This window comes from Pogona vitticeps, chromosome 1 (assembly GCF_051106095.1).
Source record: "Pogona vitticeps strain Pit_001003342236 chromosome 1, PviZW2.1, whole genome shotgun sequence".
NCBI classification, from domain to species: Eukaryota; Metazoa; Chordata; class Lepidosauria; order Squamata; family Agamidae; genus Pogona; species Pogona vitticeps.
In genome coordinates this window covers 192,196,734-192,221,295 of record NC_135783.1, presented here as the reverse complement: position 1 = coordinate 192,221,295, position 24,562 = coordinate 192,196,734, and the positions used below count along the sequence as shown (strand labels likewise).

Genomic DNA, 24,562 nt, shown 5'->3' with positions numbered 1-24,562 from the left:
TGGGCCTTCAGATGTTCTTGGACTACAACTCCCAGAAGCCTTCACCACCACCTCTGCTGGCCAGGGTTCCTGGGAGCTGAAGTCCAAGAACATCTGGAGGCCCAAGGTTGGGAACCACTGCCTTAAGAAAATTCACCTATCCCATCCTCACTTTTACGGCTATATTGTCTATGTGGAATGTCAAGTGGAAAGCGTGTGATTTTTTTTTTGAATATTTATTTTATTAAATGAAAACATATTGCAAGAAACAAAAGAACAACAAACAAAACAATAAACAAATAAAATACAGTAATCATACACAAACAAAAGTGCTCCTCCCACACTGGGACCAATGGAGAACTAGACATTTTCCTTTATTTCAAGGATTCACCTTCCCCTTCCAAAACTGTAATGTTTCTTGCGATTGTGTTCTTCCCTTCCCCTTTATTAATGCATAATCAATAAAATCTCAATAAAATTTCTGCAAAAGTATGCCTTTTAAGCACTCCTTTTTCTACTTTAATATTGCATGTTAATTTGTCATTAATAGCTATATTCCATACCTCTGTATGGAAATTATGAAAATTATGTTTTATTTTTCAATTTGTTGTTGTTGTTTAGTCGTTAAATCATGTCCGACTGGTTGTTGTGGGTTTTTCAGGCTCTTTGCCATGTTCTGAAGGTTGTTCTTCCTAACGTTTCACCAGTCTCTGTGGCCGGCATCTTCAGAGGCCAGGAGTCAGAACTCTGTGCTCTGGTGCAGTTTGTTTCCAGTCTCTGGGTCTGTCTGACTGTTTCCTCCCTGTAGAAGCATTCGATGAATTCGCGAAGGCTTTCACGGCTGGGATCTAATAGTTGTGGGTTTTTCAGGCTCTTTGGCTGTGTCTGAAGGTTGTTCTTCCTAACATTTCGCTAGTCTCTCATGTCTGACTCTTCATGACCCCATGGACCAGAGCACGCCAGGCCCTCCTGTCTTCCACTGCCTCCCGGAGTTTGGTCAAATTCATGTTGGCAGCTTCAATGACACTCTCCAACCATCTCGTCCTCTGTCATCCCCTTCTTCTCTTGCCTTCACACTTTCCCAACATCAGGGTCTTTTCCAGGGAGTCTTCTCTTCTCCTGAGATGGCCAAAGTATTGGAGCTTCAGCTTCAGGATCTGTCCTTCCAGTGAGCCCTCAGGGTTGATTTCCTTTAAAATGGATAGGTTTGTTCTCCTTGCAGTCCACAGAAATCTCAAGAGACTCCTCCAGCACCTCAGTTCAAAGGCATCAATTCTTCGGCAGTCAGCCTTCTTTATGGTCCAGCTCTCACTTACACATCGCTACTGGAAAAATGCTTTGACTATGGGGACCTTTGTTGGCAAGGTGATGTCTCTGCTTTTTAAGATGCTGTCGAGGTTTGTCATCACTTTCCCCCCAAGAAGCAGGCATCTTTTAATTTCGTGGCTGCTGTCACCATCTGCAGTGATCATGGAGCCCAGGAAAGTAAAATCCGTCACTACCTCCATATCTTCCCCTTCTATTTACCAGGAGGTAATGGGACCAGTGGCCATGATCTTAGTTTTGTTTTTGGTTTTTTTGATGTTGATAAATATTCAGTTATTTATCCTTGAGCTCAACATCAAAAGCCCTGGAAAGCCCTAAAGAAGTATTTTTCAATACTTAGCTATAATTAATCTAGCAGCTGTGAATAAATTAGAAATTAATTCTATACTGTAGTTGCCCAATTATATTCCACATTATCAAATATTGATAGAAGTGCTATTTTAGGACATCTAGATTTTGTTTGGTTATTTCTCTTATTTCTCCAAATACTATTTGCCAAAATTTCAACACACTATCGCATTCCTACCACATATGAAAATATGTGCCAGTTTTCTGGTATCCCCTCCAGCACAACATAGAGTAATTTTTATTTATTTGCTTTAGTTTCACTTGAGTTAGATACCATCGCCAAACAATCTTATAAAAATTCTCTTTAATTCTTATAGACATGGATTTCACTGTTCTTACATCCCATATTTTCTTCCATCTCTCAGTGTTTATCACTTCCCTCATATCATGTTCCTATGAAGCTCTCAGATGATCCTATTTATCCTCTGCTTCAATTAATATTTTGTAAATTTTACTTACTATACCTTTCACTGCTTTATCTTCTGCTAATTTTTCCTTTTGTAATGACATTTCCTCAAATTTTGGAACTTCCCAATATTTACCATTTTTCCTCAACCAGTCTTTTGCCCTAACTTTCTAATTGCAACACACTGAACCATGTTTTTTTTAATTTGCTCTTTACTCCCCATCCTTTGGAAGGCCTGTGATTGTATCTTAGATGTAAAAGCAGCCTATCCATGGTTAAAGAATACTGACCAGCTGTGTCCAAGGTTAGCAAGTCCTGTCCAAGGTTAGCATGATGACTCAGCTAGTCCTGAGTCATCTGCCTTAATAGAAGCTGTAGAACACTTTAGTGAGAGATCTGCTTCTGCCTGGTCCTAAAGATAATAAAAGCTCTGCTTCACTTCTCTCAAAAATCTGTCCTGTGGAATCAAGAATTTCCAAAGACCTGCTGGAAGAGAGGAATAATAATACCCCCCCTCCCCAAGGAAAGAGAAGAAAGTGTGGAGAGCAAAGTATCTCAGCCTCCAGAGTACAATTGGACTCAACATCTTGATGACATTAATGGCACTCTCAGTGCCACAATCCTAAGAGAAAAATGCAGCCAAAAAAGCAAGATGCAGACGGTGCTGTTAGGCTTGTGCTTTAAAAGGGTCAAAAGACTCATAGCTACAAAGAAGAGACAGAATGCAGCAAATGGGAGAAATCTGAAGCAAAGAATTGCAAGCAAACGTTGCCCATTAAAATGCTGAGTCAATTGCTCTCCTCTGAAGTGAGAGCTTTTGAATTGTGCCTATTGTCAGTTTATAGACGGTTCCTATGGAGTTATCCTGGCGATCTCAAGTCATGTCAAAAGCTGGAATGGGAAGGGAGAGAAATTAACAGAGTAAACCAAGCCAGCACATCTTTAAAGAATGTTCATTTGCCTGAGATCAAGCCAGTAGGTGTTGGTATAGTTAAAAAGAAATTGCAAATGAGCCAGCACACAGAGGGAGTAAAGCAAAGGCGAACAGAAGGAACTGAAAATTCTGTAGGGCAAAGACTGCGCTACGTTTATCTGTTAGGTTTCCAAGGTCTTGAGCTATACTTCTTCAAATGCAGTCCGCAACATTTAAGGTAAAGGTAAAGGTTCCCCTTGACAATTTGTCCAGTCCTGTCTGACTCTAGGGGGCGGTGCTCATCTCCGTTTCCAACCCATAGAGCCAGCGTTTTTGTCTGAAGACAATCTTCCATGGTCAGCGCGAGTAGACACGGAACACCATTACCTTCCCACTGTGGTGGTACCTATTTGTATACACACATTTGCTTTTGAACTGCTAGGTTGGCAGGAGCTGGGACAAGTGATGGGAGCTCACTCTGTTCCGTGGATTCGATATTACGACTGCTTGGTCTTCTGACCTTGCAGCACAGAGGCTTCTGTGGTTTAACCTGCAGCGCCACCATTTCCCAACATATAATTAACCTTTAATGATGACTGGCGTTTGGGTTTTCCATTTTCACATCTCATGTAAAGAATGCAGTCACACATAAACCAACCAAAATATCCTGGGATAAAAACAACCAACCAGTGATTCTCAGCCTGTTGCTGGTAGTTCAGATGAGATAGAACTTGAGTGAACAGAGGTTTAGAAAGCCTTTGCTTTCTTTCAATATTTTAAAAAGACACTGAAAGAATTAGGGATCAGTGTTTATGGCTCCAAAGCTCTGGACAGCCTCTCACAGCAGCTTCATCTTTATGTGTTATTGTGCAGCAGAGCAAATTGACATTCTACAGAGCAATTATAAGAATGAGGGCAGCACAAACAAACACTTATAACATTGAAACTGGACCTTGGAGCACCAAGTGGAAGTGGGGGGGGTTCTCATCTGTATATGTAGGAGCAAGTTGCATCCTGCTAACTGTGTCTTGCAACTGGCACAGAACTGGGCTGCGTGGCTGTTAAGTGGTGCCGCCGCACGGACCCATATCACGCCAGTTCTGAAAAATTTACGCTGGCTGCCAGTTGCTGCTCGGGTCCAATTCAAAGTGCTTACTTTGACATATAAAGCCCTAAAAGGCTTAGGACCTGGTTACCTAAAGGACCGCCTTCTTCCATATGAGCCTGCCCATCCTCTAAGATCAGGCCAGGAGGCCCTTCTGAAGGTGCCATCCCTGAAAGAGGTGAGGGGGATGGCATGGCGAAATAGAGCCTTCTCAGCTGTTGCCCCCCAACTTTGGAACACCCTCCCTACAGAGATCCGCCTGGCTCCAACACTATATGCTTTTTGGCGCCAGGCAAAGACTTTTCTGTTTAGCCAGAATTTGATTAAATAGTATTCTTTAGCTGGCCATATGAACAGCAGGATTTATTAATATTAATGTTTTAATGATTGTTTTTAATATAGGATATTATTATAATATTGCCTATTTTAATGGTTTTAATATTTTTAAAGTTTTAATATTGTTGTGCACTGCTCAGAGACCACTGGTAATGGTGCGGCTAAAAAAAATTCTTGTAAATAAATAAATAAATAAATAAATAATGTGAAAGATACGCACAGCAACATTAAGTAGAATGGCTTAATGTATTGGCCTTTTACAAATGGCAGGCATGAGAAATTAAAGGCCTATGCAAAACCTGATCAATATGGTGCACAACAGAGCGATTCGAGCTCTAAATGTGATCTGTTGAAGTAATTGCCTATTTAAAATTATGCAATTTGGAAAGGTGCACATCTCCAGACAACTCAATCAGATCAAGATGGCTCTTTATGGCAGGCATTTGTCAAACAGAGACAAAAGTTTAATGATAACAAGTGAGGAACAGCATAAGGGTGTCTTAAGAAATGGTTGTAGAACACAATTGCATTTGAATGCATTGGTAATAAAATTGTCTAGTAGAAATGGCCAATAAAATGTTTGGCATTTCCTATTACTTCTTTGCGTAGGCTGAGTATAGCTGAGGCGCTAGAGCTGCTGTTTTTAAAAAAGACAAGTTTTTAAATCTGCACCAGATTAAAACAGGATGGTAAATGATTTCTGATAAATGCACTGACTTCAAGCTGGGTTGGGTGAAGGGATTCTGAAGGATAGACTGAAGGACATTGATCATTCCATCCAAATTGCATTCATTACTCTTTTTTTAAAAAAAGTGATGCAGTATATCTTTGCTGCCCTAATACACCTAAAATGTTTCACTTCCTCTGCCCCTCTGTGGAACTAAGCATTTGTTTGTTTGTTTGTTTGTTTGCTGCCCCCTTTGTGCAGTGGACTACTTTGGGTGGTTTACAGTCAGTTAAAACACAATGAAAGTAAGTAAAGTAAAAACGGCAGAGAACAAGACAAAAATAATAATGTGTACGTGAAAATTGCAGAATAAAATGAGGCACAGAGAATATAAACAAACATAGCAGCCAAGGGACACATTAAGCAGGGTTGCCAAAAGGGTCTTTTTCTACAGCACTATTTTCAAGAGTCTTTTGAATATATCCATGAAGGCTTGCAAATGTCTGTTGGATGTTGGGAGGGACAGAGCCAGATGCAGCTCCACTGGCAGTTGATTGCAAAGAGTAGGTGCCACAACAAAGAAGGCCCAGGTTCTAGTGGATTATTTCCTGGCCTCCCTTGGAGTGACAACCTGGAGGATCATTGGCTGGGAAGGACCTATTGGAGTGGGTGGATGACCTTGGGAAAAGACAGTCCAACAGGTAGCGTGGTCCAAAACTGTGAAGGGCTTTATAGGTGATCATCAAAACCTTGCATCTGATCTGGAATGCAACAGGTAACCAGTGAAGGCAAGCCAAGACTGGGGATAATTTGCAAATATCCTGAAGTGATTTTCTTTTTAAGCTGCTTCAGGATATAGCATATTCTGAAGTTTCATTTTGTTTTGTTTCCAGTTAAAACGCACAGTGGAAATAAACCAAAACAGAATGATCCTACCCACACCAAAACACTAGAAGCCCCTGATGGGCCAAAAAGGTGCCAGGAGGACCACTCTGGGGACAGGCTGGTTCATTTAAGAAAATGTTTTCTGATCACCAGCTTTAGGAGCAAACTAGCCTGTCCCCGCAGCAGACCAAGCAGTGGCCCAAATGCTTGTGTAGTCACCTCTTACTGTCCTTTTTCACCTACCTTTGTTACCCACACAGTCATCTCTTCTATTGCTGTTCTCTCTGCATGCCAGAGTTTACAGATGTCTACTTAATTGCCGTGTCATCTATCCAGCTAACATAAGGGACTTTAAAAATGGGAAGAGTGATCTTACTACCACTTCAGGGTGGCGAAACAATAACGCACCCAGCCCAAATACAATCTTCCTTCACTATTCTTCTTAGGACTTGAATATGTTGATGTGCTCCCATGAATAGATAGCTGGATGCATAATTAAGAAGCAGAGAACTTCCTAAAACCCTTTACTCAGTACTGAAATGGAAACCTCTTTTCCTGTCGCTTCAGTTCCTTTTGGATACACCCTCTGACTTGCCACATTTTTAGAAACCCAGTTAACTTTGGAAACCAGGTAATCAGTTTTCATTCATTCTGCTTGAGCATCCCTTCTGCTATCCTATCTCAGGCCTAGAAATAAACCCAGGATTTGATTTGCTTAGTTTCTATTAATGCTCTTGTGACTTTTTCTTAGCACCTTTCACTACTCTATCTGCCAACAAGCCCACATTTCTTAGCCAAACATCATCTTGATCTTTTGTACTCAACCTCCCTATTTCTTGCTTAGAGAGACAATGGGTGTCTAGGCAATCAACCCTTTTTACAAACCCCCAGAGTGTGGCTGTTACATTCCACAGGACTGCAACATTATGACCAATGATGACAAGTAAGCATGTATGTTCTCAGTCCTTAATCCAGTTCTGAATCTAGAGCTGTTCAGGAAGTGAGTGAGAAATATTGTGAAATGGCTGTCAATCAAGCTTGAGTGAGCACAACATCTCTTGATTCATTTTGGAATTATGACAAGAGTCTCCATGTAGACCAATTTTAACTAAGAATCTGGTGGCTTTAGATTCCCAAATAATGCCTCATCGTTCCTCTGGTCTCACCATAATGCCATAAAGAGTAAATTATCAAAGCATCATCATCATCATCATCTTAGAACTGCAGAGCTGTAAAGGAACCAATGGATCAGTGAGTCCAGCCCTGTGTCAGGGAGGCACAGTATATTTATTTATTACATCTTTATAAGAATTTACAAGAGTTTATCAAAATTTGCCAATCACATATTTAGGACAGAAAGAACTTGAAGTTTAGAAATGTCAAATGTGGGGATAAGCAAAACTGACATTTTTGCATCCCAACTCCATTTCTGCCCCTATCGCCCACTCTTTTGCCCCGATTATACGGCTTCGTAGTCCCTGCTCTATCATTTCCTTTGCACCACCTCCAATTTCGTATTTGCAAGAATTGTATCACCCCATATATGAGCCTTCTTGGCTTTTAAGTTCTTCTGGAGAGGCCCTTATCTTGGTCCCATCACCTTCCAAACTTATTTGATGAGGACATGAGAGAGGACCTTCTCAGTAGCTGCTCCCAGGCTTTGGGAAGCCAGGCTGGCCCGCTCCCTCCTGTCCTTCCATCATCAGGCAAAGACCTTTTTCTTCAGGGAGGCTCTTCAGCAGCAGGTGTCTCAGAAACACTTTGTTTTAAATCTTACAGATTTAAATTGTTTTTAATCTTGTTCTTAATCGTAATATATGTGTACTTGAGTGGTGATGCCCAAGGGATATGGGTAGGGGGACTTTGCCATGCCCATTTCTTTGCAAGGGAGTGAGGATGCCAGCCAGCCAAGGCAGTTTTCTCTTTTGTAATGAATGTGAGCGTATGTGTTTTTGATCAGCAAAATGTGTAAAAATTAAATCTGCTTTTGGATTCTTAATTAGTGAGCTTGAGCTAGTCAGGTTTACAGTTGGTGTTCTCCATCTGAGTGAGAGCTTAATATAAAAATCCACTCTATGTGTACTATGCCTCTGATTGAAAACCCGGTTGCTTGTTACAAATCTGCTTACTAGTTGAGTACACATGCAAACAAGGATGTGCCTCAGCAGATCATTTGAGATCACACTACCTAGATTTTAAGATCCCCGGACAATCCAAAAAGCAAAGTAAAATGTGCTGCTTATATACCACCCTTTAGCGTGTAAATCACTCTGGCCAGTTTATAATTTAATTATGCAGACTACACATTCCCCACCCCCACCCCCCGCAATCTGAGTCCACATTTTACTGACCCCAGAAGGATGGAAGGCTGGGTCAACCTTGAGCCAACTACTTATGATTGAACTCTGGTCGGAAGCAGAGTTTTGGCTACAGTACTGCATTTGTACCACTGAGCCACAGGGCTCCACAACCCAGTAAATAAACCCTTTCATTGCTGGCAGGGCATCATAGTTCTTGGAAAACTACTTTCTAAAGCTCAGCTAAGATGTTGCAAAGTAAACAGGAGTCATTTGCTATTTATGTGGATAATACCACAGTGTTGTGTCTTCTGCAGCACCTCTGTAGCAGTATTCAAAATATTTACAGAGGATTAATGCAATCATGTCACAGCCTGACACAACATAATTTAGAGGTATTCTACCTTCATTTTCTTGAATAAAAGAATCATCCCCCTTTTCCTCTAATGCTTAGAAAGATGTACTTTTCAAGTGCTGTTGAGAACATTTTAGTACTGTCTAGGGGCTAATCCATGAATAATGACATCACAGTATGCCACATAGAACTTTCAAGATCCTTTTGTGTAGTCCCTTTCTCAAGAAGTATATCCTTCTATCATTTTAGTTCAGTTTTAGCTGGCTATGTTAAATTTACAAAAAAAATACTTCATCAATTGTTCACATTTGTGAGAACTCTGTAGTCACTCACATGGGAATGGGCAAATCCAGTGCTGTCTGTGGATTTGAGTGGAGCCAAAAATTCTCTTCTAGCAAGACTCAGTGTTAAAAAAATCTAGAAGCACGGTTTTCAAGCTGTTTGGTTGTAATACTGCAGTTTAACACTGCAAGACAGTGCATACTCTGAGGACACACGCACACTGGCCTGACTCTTACCAATAAGCATTTCATCCATGGAAAAAGAGGAAGGGTGGGAGCCAGTGCCATTTTACATTTTCAGGGTTATTATGATATATTTCAAAATAGAAATAAGGTTATGAGGCAATTTGATTCAGTTTTCAGCTGCTTTTTGTGTAAATGTACTAACTGGCCTATCACAATTTTTTCCCAGTGTGAACCTCTAAGTGTTGTTATACTCCGGGACTTTTTTTGAAATCTGTCTGCAGCCTAAATCAGTGGTTCTTAACCTTTTTGAAAGAAACGCCCCCTTGAGCCATTGAGGAAGTTATCATCGCCCCCCCCCCTCCCCGCGGTGATGATATCTTTTTATTTATTTATTTATTTATTTATTTATTTATTTATCTATCTATCTATCTATTTATTTATTTATTTATTTATTTATTTATTTAGTTATTTATTTATTTATTATTTAAGACACTTAAATCCAATGACACCTGAAAACAAAATTCAATTCCAAGAAAATGAAATGCCCCCAAAAAGTAACATTTAATGATTTAGTTGCAAGCGAATTTTAAGACAGAAAAAGAAATATTAAAAAGCATAAAAACAAACCGCAATGCAGGAACTAAAAATTTCAAGACGAAAACTCTGAAACTAAATTAAGATTGGAGGAAAATATATATTCATGCACATTGTAAAAAGGTTGCAGCCATCTTCACAGGTTTGGCTTGCTCCAGCGCCCCCCCTGCCGCCCCTTTTCGTTCTACCGCCCCCCTGAAAAATGAAATCGCCCCCTGGGGGGCATTATCGCCCACGTTAAGAACCACTGGCCTAAATAACACAGAATGAGCCAGTTTGGCTTTGTCTAATGCTGGAATTAATGGCATTTTGCCATTTTAATAAGCTGCCATATAAATTCTTTTATTAAAAAATTGGTGTTTTATAAAGGAAGCAGATATTCTGCAGAAGGAAGATAAGGCTTTCAGAATCCTGGCACAAGAGTGCATTTATGTACTGTATCTTCAAGGATAATTACTGGGAATGGTGGCTGAAATTGCTTACTTGCAAAGTATTTTTAATTGGGCCTTTTAACATCGGGAATTGCCTATGCCTACCTGAGAACAACAGTGGATCCCTAATTCTTGTCACGTGAAATCACAGTTTTTCATAATAATATTATTAAAACACTTCTACTAGAAATGTTAGGGCCACAGTAGTTCATCTAGAAACTGAAGTAAGAGATCAACACTTATTTATTTTTTTACACAAAAATTGTGAATATGTGTGATATTGAGAGCATTTGATATCTTACAAGAAAATCTACCTTAGAAATATGAAACCCCAGGGGAAAAGAAAAAAAAGTCAGGAGAAATTCTTTCCCCCTGTGTTTTTCCCCCTGTGTGATGGAAACCATTGTGATTTTTTTCCAGTCCTTCACTTTCCTGATTTTGCTTCAGAACACTGCCCAATGTTTAAGAATCAAAAATGTTTCCTTGCTTGCCATTGTTTGCATTGTTGACATGTTTTCATCAGATGAGGGACTAAATCTTCTGTCAGTCATAAAATAACGACGGTAGTATGTGACCTATGAGTAATCTGGGTTGATGCTGCAGAACAGTACTGTGTGGGATTAGAAATATTATTTGCAATTAAAAGCAAAAATTGAATGTAGGAGAAAATGAAATTTAGAAATTTCTCTTTGAACACCTCTGTATTCAGCCATAGTTATTTATTTATTTATTTATTTATTTATTTATTTATTTATTTATTTATTTATTTATTTATTTAATTTATACCCCGCCTATCTGGCCCACCGGACCACTCTAGGCGGCTATGTGTTATGCACTTGGCTATGTGACATTTAACAAATCTCAGCCGTTTCCATTTCCAGTCCCCAGTTCCATGTCATATCACAGACATAATTGGATTTTTCAAAGTGATACATAGTCAAAGCTGTGGAAATATAGAAAGATATAACAGTGGCCTTTGAAACCCACCATGAAGAGTTACCACTGCAAACTCGCAACAATGTAGGTCTTATAAGAGTTTAAGAAAAATAGGTGTGGGAAGATTAGAAGACAAATCACAGCAGTGTGATAACTCACTTGTCTTCTGAAGAACATTCCTGAACATTAACTGCTGAAGAACATTAAGTGGAGAGCAAAGAGGCATCCACATACTCTGAGTTTTGTAATTCAGAGCTGCATCGAAAAGAATTGAGATGCTTCAAATATATTCTGTAGAATGTCCCCAGGAACCAAATGTTGGCAGATAACACTGACCTTGTTAAATAGGAGTCACATCTTACGGTTGTTATACTTTGGCAACAAAATTTCACAACTGCGTAAAGACTACACAAATTAGCTTCCAAAAACTTGATCCAAGGAGAAATTCATCTTCTACTCTGTTTTTCTGTGGCCTCTGATTTATACAACCCGCCTTTATATCCATTGTCCATGAAAGGATTGTGATGGATCAAAATTAAGTAATTCATGGATTTCTTCATATCTGTAGAGGAAGGAACTTGAGATTTTAAAACTATAAAAGTGGAAGAAATTCAAATCAATAAAATTGTCCATTCAGGCCCAGAGTGTTAACTACTTGGTTCTGAAAACTCTGCAATCAAATCCCTGCACATTCAACTATGCTAGTGTGAAATTAAGGCCAATGTTTATTTTTTTTCTTGACAGGTTTCCAACCCTTTACCAACTACATGGGTAGATATAGTAGGACCTCTTGAATTTGGCCAGTGCAGATGGATGAGAATATCTATTTGCTTTTATAAGAACTAATGAAAATCAATATATTTCATTATAAACAAAACGGAGAAAATGCTTAATATCTAAAAGGTTAGAATATGGGAAATAGTGAAAATGTGATTGATTCGTGCATTGCTACTTATAAATTCCTAACTATTTTCCCATTTGTCAGTCCCATATGAGAATTATCACAGAACTGATGTATGATTGTGCCCTAAGAGCCGCTCAGAGTGGTACTGACCTACCAGATGGGCGGGATACAAATCAAATAAATAAATAAAATAAATAAATAAGAATTTCAGACAATTAAATAAAGATGAAAAGACAGTTGATGAGCTTATGCTCTGTTTCCCCGAAAATACTGTAAGATCTAACCTGTAAAGGAGCATTCTCTGAAGTACTACCAATGATCTGTGTATTTGTGTAGAAAAGCAAAGAGAGGGACTCATGCATTTCACTGTATCAAAGACATATAGATTTCTGCTTTGCACATTGTACTTCAGTTGTGACTAAAGATGGACACGAACCCAAAAATGAACCAGGAAGTCTATTTAAAAAAATCACTGGTTCGTTGGTTAGTCCAAACCAATGAACTTAACTGACCCAAAATGAAGAAACTTTTTTGCAACTTTAACTAACCAACTGCCTGGTTTGTTTTCCCCTCCGCCACAGCCTGCCCCCTCCCACTGCCCCCATAGCCTCCCTAATTTGTGCTGCTGCCTCCTCCTATTCCTCCTCCGCTGAAGCCATCACAAAGGACAGTGGCCGGCTTCCCTTCCAGGAACCAGGCCTGCTGTCTTTCAAGATGGTGGTAGAGGAGGAGGAGGTGGTGGCAGGACCAGGTAGGGAGGCAACAGGGGTAGTTGGTAGGGGTTAGGGTGTGGGGTGCGGAGGTAATTTTCTCTTTTCTCCCAGCATGAATTTAAAAAAACAGTTAATGTTTCTTTTTTAAAGTTCTGAAAGTTCATGGTTTGTGGATAGCCATGAACCATGAATCACAATTTTTGGGGTTTATGCCCATCTCTAGTTGTGTCCTGTGAATAACATGTCATCTATTGGCATTACATTCCAGACCATACTTAGGTTCCAGTGTAAGCTTTATATTCTGAATCCTGCTCATTTGCAGACGGATGATCATATCAGAGGTTCTCAAGAAAATATAGAGATTTTGCCTATAGCCTAGAAGTTTTCATTGCATTATTAGACGTAGCATGTTTATGCAGTATATCCAGCTATCCTGACTGCCTTGCTTTTATTAGTGATTTTACTACTGCCTTGCTGGAAAATTGCTGGAAAATTAGAATTATGAGATTTTTGTGAAGAAAATAATGGGGGAAACTGGGTACCCAGGACTAGCAGAAAAGAATTCTTAATCAGCTTTTCCTGAATTCCAGCTCTCCAGCAGAGTTTTTTCTGCTTTAGTTAATCACTTTGCTTGTTCTTACTGGCAATGGCTTTGCATGATGTGGGTGTATTGCTGTCTTTTTGTAGTCTGCTTTTCTTCTTCTTAGTTACACATAAAATGAATAATGAAGATAGTTTGGTTTGAACAACAACAAAAAAGGAATGTTATGGAGGTACCACAGATAATTGGTATGAAGGAAAAAGTAGGTTCTAAGGCATGGATGATAAATGTCAAAGTAACAATAAAACGCACAGGTACTCTTTCTGTAATTCAGGATCGAGATACAGTAACTTATTTACAGACTCTAACTTTCTGATAATCACCCACCCACTAGGATGTCTAGACAGACTTTTCCTCATGAATTCTAGCACAGAACTATTACTCCTGATGGAATTTAAAACAGACTTCTTCCTCTCGCCCACTCTGACTCTATCCTAAAAACTGTTCACACTGAGCAGAACCCTCTGCATTACACTCCAGTCATGTCAACTAGAACAACCTTCAAACATTCAGTTACCAATCATACTAGCATTCCACCCATGCATGCCCAATTTACAGGCATACAAAGATATTCCTATTCAGGTCTGGTAATGTTACTTATAATACATGTATATGTGGAGTTTTAGAAAGGGTGGAATCACCATTGGTCTTAGTATATCTAGTCTGCATCAAACTTCAGTTGGATTTTACTCCATGTCTGTAGAATTTATTGTGCCTTTTCCTTGTCTTACTAGTTAGCCATTATTTAAATTGGCATTTAAGCTCTTGCATGGAGAACTTTATCTATCTATCTATCTATCTATCTATCTATCTATCTATCTATCTATCTATCTATCTATCTATCTATCTATCTATCTATCTATCTATCTATCTATCTATCTATCTATCTATCTATCTATCTTATTTATTTATTTATTTATTTATTTATTTATTTATTTATTTATTTATTTATTTATTTATTTATTTATTTATATCCCGCCTATCTGGTCTTGCGACCACTCTAGGTGGCTAGACAATCTGGATATTTGTGGAAGCCTTAGAATGCAGACTTAGAGGTAAACACAGTTGTAGGCTTGGTTGTCTTAGATCATTTTGTTTTGAAAAACTGAAGTCTGTTTAATATTTCCAAATAAACAAATAAAAAGTGAACTCTGAACCCATATTGAAATCAATTCCAAGAGAAATGGGTAAACAAACATGACTATCTGGGTTTTATTGTAAAACCCATTCATCTGTTAAATTGAATACAACTTTTGCAAAATCCCTCTGCATAATCTTCAGTTAAACTTCTTAACATGTATTTCAACCTCATAATCCTACATTGGCTAGGGTTGTTTTCCTGTTGCTTTGATACTAAATTTTCTCTCATAAGGTACATGTACAACTAATCTCTCCAATTAAAAAATTCATTTCTTTGTAAATAAGGACTTTTAAGGATATTGCACAAATATCTAATTCATGCCCAGATGGCAGATACGTGGGATATAGAGTTGATCTAAGTATTCCAGCCCATTCATGGAGCAAGCTGGAAGGGGACCACTTGAGGTTAATGGCAGAACCTTTCATTTATAAGCTTTTTGACCTCCCACTGATTACCTAGGTTTCTGAAAGCATTCTCAGAGTTTCTTGTCTTTGGTGAGACGAAAATAGTTCTGCTGTTAGAATACGTTCAAGAGAGAAGAGATTTTATGTTTTGTTCTAGTGTTTCCTCAAATTCCAATTCAGAATTCTTCCAATTTCCCCCCAGTGGACCACTGTGTCTTATTAGTTACAGAACATCTCAAGTAGCATATTTTTAACTGTTTGGTGAGCCTGGTACCTTAAAATGATCTCATAGCACAGTGGTTAAGCCGCTGTACTGCAGCCAAAACTGTGCTCACGACCCAGGCTTCAATCCCAGGTAGCCAGCTCAAGGTTGACTCAGCCTTCTATCCTTCTGAGGTCGGTAAAATGAGTACCTAGCTTGCTGGGGGGGGGGCAATGTGTAGCCTGCATAATTAACTTGTAAACCGCCCGGAGAGTGCTTGAAACACTATAGGGCGGTATATAAGCAGTACTCATTTGCTTTTCTTTGTTAATAATTTATTATACAGCTCACCGAGAAATACAGAGTCTGTTCCAATATCCTTGTTGGCTTGTGTTTTTGTTTGAGAAACAATTCTTAAATGCAACTGCTGCTAAAATTTAAGGTTATTTTAGAATTAACTTATTGTCATCTACAAAGCCCTGTAATGCTGCAAAAACATTTTATATTACGTTCTGCATCATTATTAACATGACAAACTTTGGCTGCAATATAGCCTAAGGCATATTACTGTATTTTTTTAAAGAGAAATCAGATAGTTTTCCCATTCTAATTTCTCCTTAAAATGTATCTTTTTGGAGAAAAAAATGCTCTGATGCATCAGGTTTGAGGCTTCCTACAATCCACAATTAACTAGAAAGAGGAAACTCTTATAGCTGAATTTATATTGTAAAGCAGCTCTTAAAAACTTAAGGTACCAACTCCAAACCACAGATGAAGCCAGAAATGCCTCCTGAAAACTTGTGAAAGAGAGAAACAGGATTATATGTCCATTTCTAGATCTCCGAGGGGGGAAAAGTGCAACAGTACAGGAAGTCTCCTGGAGCATCCCACTAGCAATGCCAGGGTTGGATGGAGGAGACATCTGTAATGATATCTGAGACTGATCATGCGTATATCGTGGGGAGCTATTAAGAGCAGTAATGGGGACACTGTACCTCTCCCAGCTCAGCAGCATAAAAGCTTAGGCTGCCACTAACGTTTACCAACAATATTAAAAATATTTCCCTTGGGTTTTTCGTTTCAGTTTTGCTCATTTTTTTGCTAAGAAACTACTTGTCAAATTTATTCTGTGTCTAACCCCTTGCTTCAAATGGAAATATATTTGAAAAAGCAGTTAGTGCTTGCTGTCATATTAAGCCAGAAGCAAAATAGTACAGTATAGCTTTTTCATGTGTAGGAGTAAATAAGGAAATTATTAAGGAGGAACTATCTAGGTGGAATATATAAAGAGTTTCAGATATGTTTTATGCAAATACTACCGATTGGGAACAATCTTTTAATAGCCAGCACTAAAACGTGACACCTAGTTGTTGTAGGTGACTTAGGTTTTGACTTATTCAAAAAGAAGTACTCCCTCTGAGGTCCTCTATTTTTAACTTTGAGGCTGGTCTTTAGTGCTGCCATTTAGGGCTCAGATTCAGAGAGCAGATCATAGGGAAAGCTTCCTCAGTGCAGACTTGACAAAGTCTAAGCCTTAATGCCTTTGAAAAACACTCTTAATACCAAGGTGTTTTGGCTGGGCTGTTGACTGTACGGGGGAGGGGGATCTCAGTGAACGGGCAAAAACATACCGTTTTCTCCAAACGGTTGCTTTATATGCTCTTGAGTTTTAAGAATGGGTTGAATTATGTATAAATAAATGAACTGCCTCCATCCATTGTCAAGTGTTGATTTATTTCTGCTCTAACACTGCAATATGACTTAGCATACAATGTTGTTTTGAGGTTTGCTTAGACCAGGAATTGCAAATGTGTGGCCCTCTAGCCATGCTCCTCATCTACTAGCTATGTTGGCTAGGCCAGATGGAGACTGGAGGCTAATAACACCTGAAGCTCTGTCTCAAGCGTTCTTCTTTGTCATCATTTCTGTGAGTCACACACATGGGGACTTCTGCACCTGTGCCAATGCTCTCAGGAACATTCCAGAGCATTAACCTCTCCTCTTAGCTAATATATCACTCCACCCATTGGTTGCCCCTCACTAACTTACTTCCTCTTATTTAGTTCTTGTCTTTGTCTGTCTCCTTAAAAATAATTGTTGTTGTTTCATTGACGCCTGCTTCTTGGGAGGAAAGCGATGACAAACCTTGACAGCATCTTAAAAAGCAGAGACATCACCTTGCCAACAAAAGTCCGAATAGTCAAAGCTATGGTTTTTCCTGTAGTGATGTATGGAAGTGAGAGCTGGACCATAAAGAAGGCTGACTGGCGAAGAATTGATGTCTTTGAATTGTGGTGCTGGAGGAGGCTCTTGAGAGTCCCCTGGACTGCAAAGAGAACAAACTTATCCATTCTAAAGGAAATCAACCTTGAGTGCTCACTGGAAGGACAGATCCTGAAGCTGAGGCTTCAGTACTTTGGCCATCTCAGGAGAAGAGAAGACTCCCTGGAAAAGACACTGATGTTAAGAAAGTGTGAAGGCAGGAGGAGAAGGGGACGACAGAGGACGAGATGGTTGGACAGTGTCATCGAATCGACCAACATGAATTTGACCCAATTCCAGGAGGCAGTGGAAGACAGGAGGGCCATGACTAAACGACTAAACAACAACAACAACAAGGCCCTGTTTAAGCACTCTGTGTCTTGTAGCAGAAAAATCCTGCTAAGACGTGCCTCTGCTGTCTGGATGAGGATCAACAAACCCAGAATTGTAAAGTCTGCTAAGATGTCATGAAAGTGGCCCTTAAGAACATATTTGACATCAAAGTCATTTGTGACCAATGAAGCCATAGTTTGGCTCTCCCAAGTCAACACTGAAATGAAGTCAATCTTGGTCTTTGATTCCGGAACCAGCTCAGCATTGGTGTCCAAAAAGCATTAAACAGGGTCTGTAATTGATCTAGATGATTAACGAAACCAAGTTCCTTTTACACTGAATGTAGAAAAAACAGAAAAGTAGAAAAGTGATTATGCTGGATGATTCCAGATCAGAAAACCAAAGAAAGAACAGTCAGTTTCTACAGTAAAGGATAGCAGTTTGGATGCAAACCTGGTTTAATTGGATTCCAAAGCGCTATACAGTATTGGCACTAATGAAGTTTAAGATCATAAGCTTATATGTCTCTAAAAAAGAGTCTGCAGAAGAGCATGGTGACAGACCTCAACTGGTGCAGCAAAGGGAGACAGAATCATTTGACACAGAAGCTCAGCAGGTGTTATCCCCATCTGTCTCCCTAACTCTCTGTCTTCTTCTGACTGTATCTATTCTTATTCCAACATGATGGCAAGGATGGCAAAATCCTTAAAGATTGAGTTACACAGACCATCACCACCAAAAACAGATCTCGCGTTTCAAGAAGATTCAAAAGAACAGTGTGCAACCAGATCAAATCTAGCTGCACAGGATATTGTCAAATGGGGTTAAAGAGTTCTGGCAAGAAACAGAATTGAACATTTGTATCAAGTGCAAGAAGAGGATGCATCTTTCTTATTAAAACATCTACAGCCCAATTCCATCACTGTGGAAGCCTTCCAGTCCAAGGACATGCTACATTCTACACCTATGAATGGGGAAAGTTGCAAAATGGACTTTATAGGAAAACAAATTTATTCCATGTCTGCTTTGGGCATTAGGGTTACCTACTGACTATGAAGTGGCAATGGGAGCCTATCATAACTTCATATGGGATAACATGCAGCCCCTTTTGCAAAGCTTGCCAGCAAGCAGCAGATACACTCAGCCAGGCATTCTACTGACTGTACCACTAAGAACATGTCTGCAGCTGTGGTAATGAGGAGATATGGCTGGCTAAGATCTTCATATGAATTAGCCAAATGACTCTTACCTACTTCCTGAAGGGGACAGTCACCTTGAGCAATGGAAGCACCAATAGCCTTTTTAAAAGGGGTTCAATTATAGGATATTTGCAAAACTGCAAATTGGTCCCACTCTATGACTTTTGTGAACCATTACAAGCTGGACATTAGAGCCAAATTGGATGCATCATTAAGTTGTGCAGTGCTATCTTGTATGATTGAGTGACTTCCCACCAGCGGAAAAGTTAGCTTGGGAGTCACCTATGCGTGTGAATCACAAGGACCACAAATAAGAAGGACACGCTGCTTACCTGTAACTATGTCTCTTACTTACTTGGTCATCTGTGAGTACATCCAACCCATCCAACCTGCCCTCTCTCTGTCACTCTGCTTCCACTTATCCTGTGTGTCAGATAGAGGGAACTGAGGAATGACAGTTGAGTAGAGTGGTCTATTAGCTAAGAGGAGGGAGTAAAACTCTAAAATGTTCCCAAGAGAATCTGCACAGCCACAGAAGTACTCATGTGTGTATGCACAGATGGCAACTTGAAGAACTTACAAATAAGTAACTGTGGTTCTTTGAGTGGTCATCTGTGAACCAGTTACAGGTAAGTAACCTGTCCATATACATGAATTGCCTTGAACAGTTAAAGAGCAGCAATTAAAATTCTTCATTGTTATAGCAGTTCTTCAAGTCTTTGTGCAACACATTTCCTTTAACCTTATGTTTGCCATGTTTATATGCCTATAGAATGTTCTAATTCTGTATAAATATGTATATGCATACATGTGTATAGAGAGAAATGTGAGTTGATAGACAGCTAAATACACATTCATACAAATATGTATACTCTCCTAATTTGTTTTCAACATTAAGAAAACATAAGCATGGATTAAATTCCTGTCCAGAAAAATCATGAACATGAGAATATGTAAGCCTAAATTTTGTGTGTCTTTCCTTTTCCAGACAAAACGTGGATGCACACTCCTGAGGCTTTATCAAAGCACTATATTCCCTACAATGCAAAGGTAAGGGGGCTGCTTATTTACAAATGTTTCAGCCAGACTGAAGGACAGTACAGTGCGATTGCCTCGCAGGACGAAAAACTCGCTAGACGATTGGTTCCGGTGAGGGTTTTGGTGCTTCACAAGTTGATGTTTCCTATGGCCCTGTTTTGCAAGACAAAGCCCCCGGGGAGGCTTCTGAAAGTGGTGCTTTGCTGGGGGTGTGTGTGCTCTTCTCCGCTCCTGCCCCCCTTCCCGCCTCACAGCTGATCGGCGCAGGGTGTCAGAGGCTTCTCCGGGCTTTCCCAGCAGGTAAACAGGCAGTGGAAATGCACTGGGGAAGCTTCTGAAACGGCGCTGTGCGGGGGTGGATGCAATTCAGGATGCAAATTCTGACTATTGCTATTGTAGTGATGGAGGATCTCTCTCTCTCTCTCTCTCTCTCTCTCTCTCTCTCTCCCTCCCTCCCTCCCTCCCTCCCTCCCTCCCTCCCTCCCTCTCCCTCCCTCCCCCACTCCTCCTCTTCCCTCTATAATACTATAACCTTACTGTGGCATTCACCCAGGTCATGAATATTCATATGCTATTTACATAGACCAATGGGCGTGCTGGAGGATGGAGTCATTAGGTATAAGAAACACAGCAGCAGGAGGAGAAGTTTAGATAGGGTTTTGAGATAGAGAGTTTGAGATAGACATAGATAAGGTTCTGAGATAGAGATTTGGACTTTGGGTGGGAGAATGTTGGTTGAGAGGAATAAAGGAGAATATTTGTTTAAGAGTTAATAACATTGCTTGTTCTGTCAACACCTGTATCAATAAACAATTTCTATTTGGTTCTTTTAAAATGACATATGGCCTGGACACCCATCATTAATAATAGGTAATGTGGATGTAATCAACTGGTGGCAGCTGAGGGGCACGTAGTGTGAGCTCTTTGTTTGGTGAAACAAGGAGGGGCCACGTGGGGATCATGACACTATATTAGGCACCAAGCAGGAGAAGGGAAGAGATAAGAGTCTTCCCTCACTTTCTCCCTAAGCCTGAAAATAAAAAGTTAACAGTGAATGTTTACCTCTAATTCTGTTAACTTTTAGTAATAACTACTAGTTCTTGTTTCTTAATTCTATTACTGGTCATTCTTTATAATTTTCCATATTTTTTGCTTGAACCATATAGCAGATTGATGAAATTATTAACATAATTAATATTGTGATATCATCCTAATGTTTTATTTTATATATATATTATTTTCTTTACTGAGTTAATGTTAACAAATACAATGGCGGTCATGGGAGACTGGATTTGGTAACTTCAGACATCAAAGGCATCAGTGTCCCTGAGTATTCTCCCATGTTATCTATAATCACAAGTTCTAATATACAACAATCTTGGAAGAATTTGTCCATCCTAAATATAGGGAGGCCCATCAGAAAATAGATAAATCGATAAGATAGTCTGATGTAATTGCTGGATGTCTTAAACTATTTGGGACCAAACTAGTAATTCTGTGGTCTCATCTTTTGTATTTATTTTAAAAAAATGTGTTGTAAAAATGCTCTTAATAACCAAAATGCATCTAATTGTTTGCTTAGCTTAATTTGCTTCTCATATCCAGATCTCAGATTTTTCCCCCCTCCCTAATGCTTGTAACAGTGAAGAGAAGGATGATAATGGTAATTAGGAGGTTGAGTCTGAAGGGAGAGATGTTGATATAATCAAGAGGCAGCATGAAGGAGCAATAAACAGTATAGGGCCTAAATAGAAACTGTGATGTTTGGAAATATCCCAGATTTGTAATGCTTAAGATGTTGTTGTCTACTGAAACATCTAAGTCTTTAAAAAGACTTCATTTAAAAAAAAAAACATTTTGCTGAAGATGGTCCTCTGAAGTACCACACATTCACATAAAGCATATAACTAGAAGTGGGGGTATTCGTATTCGTATATGAATATCCCCACACAGGTGGTGATAATGCGGGTTCAGCCCCACAGAGCTGGATGGTCCAATCACTGATCCACCACAGATGCAGAAGCCACAGTTGTTCCAATGGCTCTGCAGATCATAATCTGCGGGCCACTCTTCGACCTTTCAGCGAGGCTTGTCCTCCTGCCTCCTGCCAGGAGTGGCTAGCTGATCGTGATCTGCAGAGCCATTGGAAGAATTGCAGTGTTCGCAGCACCGGCAGATCAGTGAGTGGGGCTGGACCCTCATCATCGCCACCTGTGCAGGGATATTCGTAATCCCCCTTCTCAAAAGTAAATACAATAGCTACTTTTCAGTTCTTTTTTTTAAAAAAGCATCTGCATGCTACAGACTGCTAACCTGTGATGCAAAACGTGGTCCATTCCCCTATACCTCCTTGTCACATCAACATCCAAAACAGAGCATGAGGCACAGAACAAGGCTAGTACTTCAAGAGTGTGATGTTCCCTCTCCATTATTTAGTAACACCACTTCCCTTGGAACTGTGCATGCCATTAAAGTTACAGTTACACTTTTTAAGAACTGAAGTTATCCCTTATGAAATTATAGTTGTAATATAGTTAATATCTTTACTATGGCAATAAGGAATCAATTGCAAATAACAAGTTAATTATAAACCTATTTCCAGCCTCTGGTTCAAAGATGATATTATAGATTCAAGCCCAGCTGGAATCAAAAAATCAAAGGATTCAAAACAGTCACAGCTCTGCCTCTATAAAGCTGCTGTTTGTGGCCTGGATTTGGTCAAAGACACTGGATTGAATTTCTACTGTTGGCTGCTGTTACATACAGCACTGATGGTACCTGTCTGTCATGGGTTTGGAGGGAAAGTTCCATCCTATGGGGAGTGGAAGGCGGGACATCAGGGGGAGGAGCTGTACTGTATAAATATGTGGAGCTTGTGTGGAGAAGTTGAGTAGAAGCTGGAGTGGGAGTCTGTGTGTCAGACTGGGTACAACTGTGTGTCAGTTAGTACCTACCTGATAGGTTCAGGTTTCTATGTGGGTAGCCAGAACTGATAGGTTCAGGGTCTGTGCTTTACTTTAAAGTGTTCTGTGTGAACCAAACTGTTGTATGTATGATTGAGACTAAGCCACGTTACAGTATCTTATTTACTTGATCTTTTTATTTACCCTGTTTGTTATTTAAATAAACCTTGTTCTTTTGTTTGTTAAAAATCCATTCCTGGTCTGTGTGACTCCTTATAGGGAATGGTTGGTGGCAGCTTAGTTAAAGGGTGGTATACTCCAGTAGGTCTGGGGTTGTCACAGCTGCCTGGTTGGTTCTCTTATTTTCCACTGTCTCAACAGCTTGTGATAGATAGGGATGAAACCCCCCGTGATTTGGGGCATTTTGTTCCAGTGGGGAATCCTTCTGGGACCCCTACAGAGACCGAGAGACTTTCCAGAGCAACAGATGACCGGAAATGATGAGCTCTCTTCTCCTGCTTTCCCAATTTCCTGTGCAAGATTAAGTCTGATAGTCCCGCTTTGCTTGTGACAAAGGTTTTATCCTGCCCAGGATTTTTCTTTCTCATCGTTGTTGTTCTCATTGTCAATTCCAAGCTGTAAGACTGGTTAATTTCAAGTGGTTGTGTTACTCAGCCACGCACTGGAGGATGCACAGTGATTTGAAACTAGCTAGTGTAAAAGCCTGAAAATGACAAAAGCAGCAAAGAGATATAACAGGATAACATGGCTGTCAAACTTCATCTTTGACGCAAGAAATGAGTGAGAAAGTGCTTATTTTAAGTCTAGAGGATGGCAGACAGGTAATGTAGAGATGCATTCCAAATGCAATGTAATGTAATATACCATAATAACAAACTGAATCCTGCAGTGCAGGGCCCATGGGTGGGTTTCTCTCTGCAAAATGAGGGTTATCATAGCCTTCAGGGTTTGCTCTTCTGCTGTTAATAGCTGAGTAATGACCTTTTTATTCAAGGGAAATCTGATTGACATACATACATTGTTTGCTTTCATAGCAGTAGGTAATATTTACCTAGATGCTGATAAGGAATGCTGGAGAGAACGGCTTCAGTTCCTGCTTAGGAATTATGCTCAGGATTTTATTCAAAGAAACGGAAGACATTTTCTGGTGAGGAAGTCTCAACAGGGTGAAGAAAAAAAGGCAGAACATCCCATTGAAATCTGTAGGACTGGGAAGCTAGAGGCACAACCCTACCTTGTGGAAGCATTTGCTGAACCGCAGTGTATAGTGCCTGAAGTCCCAAGATATTAACAGATGATGGATAGATGGATGGATTGACACAATAAAGACGTTGTTGACACTCCGAGTGCCAAAAGGTGTATCACTTCACCGAAGCACCGTCCAAGGCTATGAGACAAAACTATATTACACTCTAGAGGCTTAACTTCTATCAGCTTCTTTCTGATCCAGGAATGCAATTCTTAGGTGTGTGTATCCAGACTTGGAGAGTGGCAGAATCCTCCTTCCCTGGCCTTTTTTTAACACAGGGGTTAGATAGATGCCTTCCCATCAGGGATGCTTTAACCCGTGTTTTCTGTTTTGGCAGGGAGTTAAACTTGATTACCTTTTCAGGCCTTTCCAGATCTACAGTTCTATGATTCTCTGAAAACCTCCCATACTAACTTGTTTGCAAGCCACCTCATCATCATCATCACTGTATTTGTATCCCAGTGAGTCAAAACAGTTGATGTGTAAATAACAATAGACAAAGTAATTCAGAAACAATGGAGACAATTAGAAATGATTGTAGCATCAG

At 39.8% G+C, this 24,562-nt stretch overlaps 1 protein-coding gene across 8 annotated transcripts in view; it reads left to right on the top strand.

Moving 5' to 3' along the window:
• The window catches only part of GULP1 (GULP PTB domain containing engulfment adaptor 1), a 196,557-nt gene that overhangs the window by 109,090 nt on the left and 62,905 nt on the right, over window positions 1-24,562 (top strand). For all 8 annotated transcript variants that reach the window (XM_072981322.2, XM_072981324.2, XM_072981311.2 and 5 more), the window contains exon 4: window positions 19,793-19,854. In XM_072981322.2, the coding sequence (XP_072837423.1) occupies window positions 19,793-19,854 (62 nt within the window). The remainder of the gene's footprint in view (window positions 1-19,792; window positions 19,855-24,562) is intronic.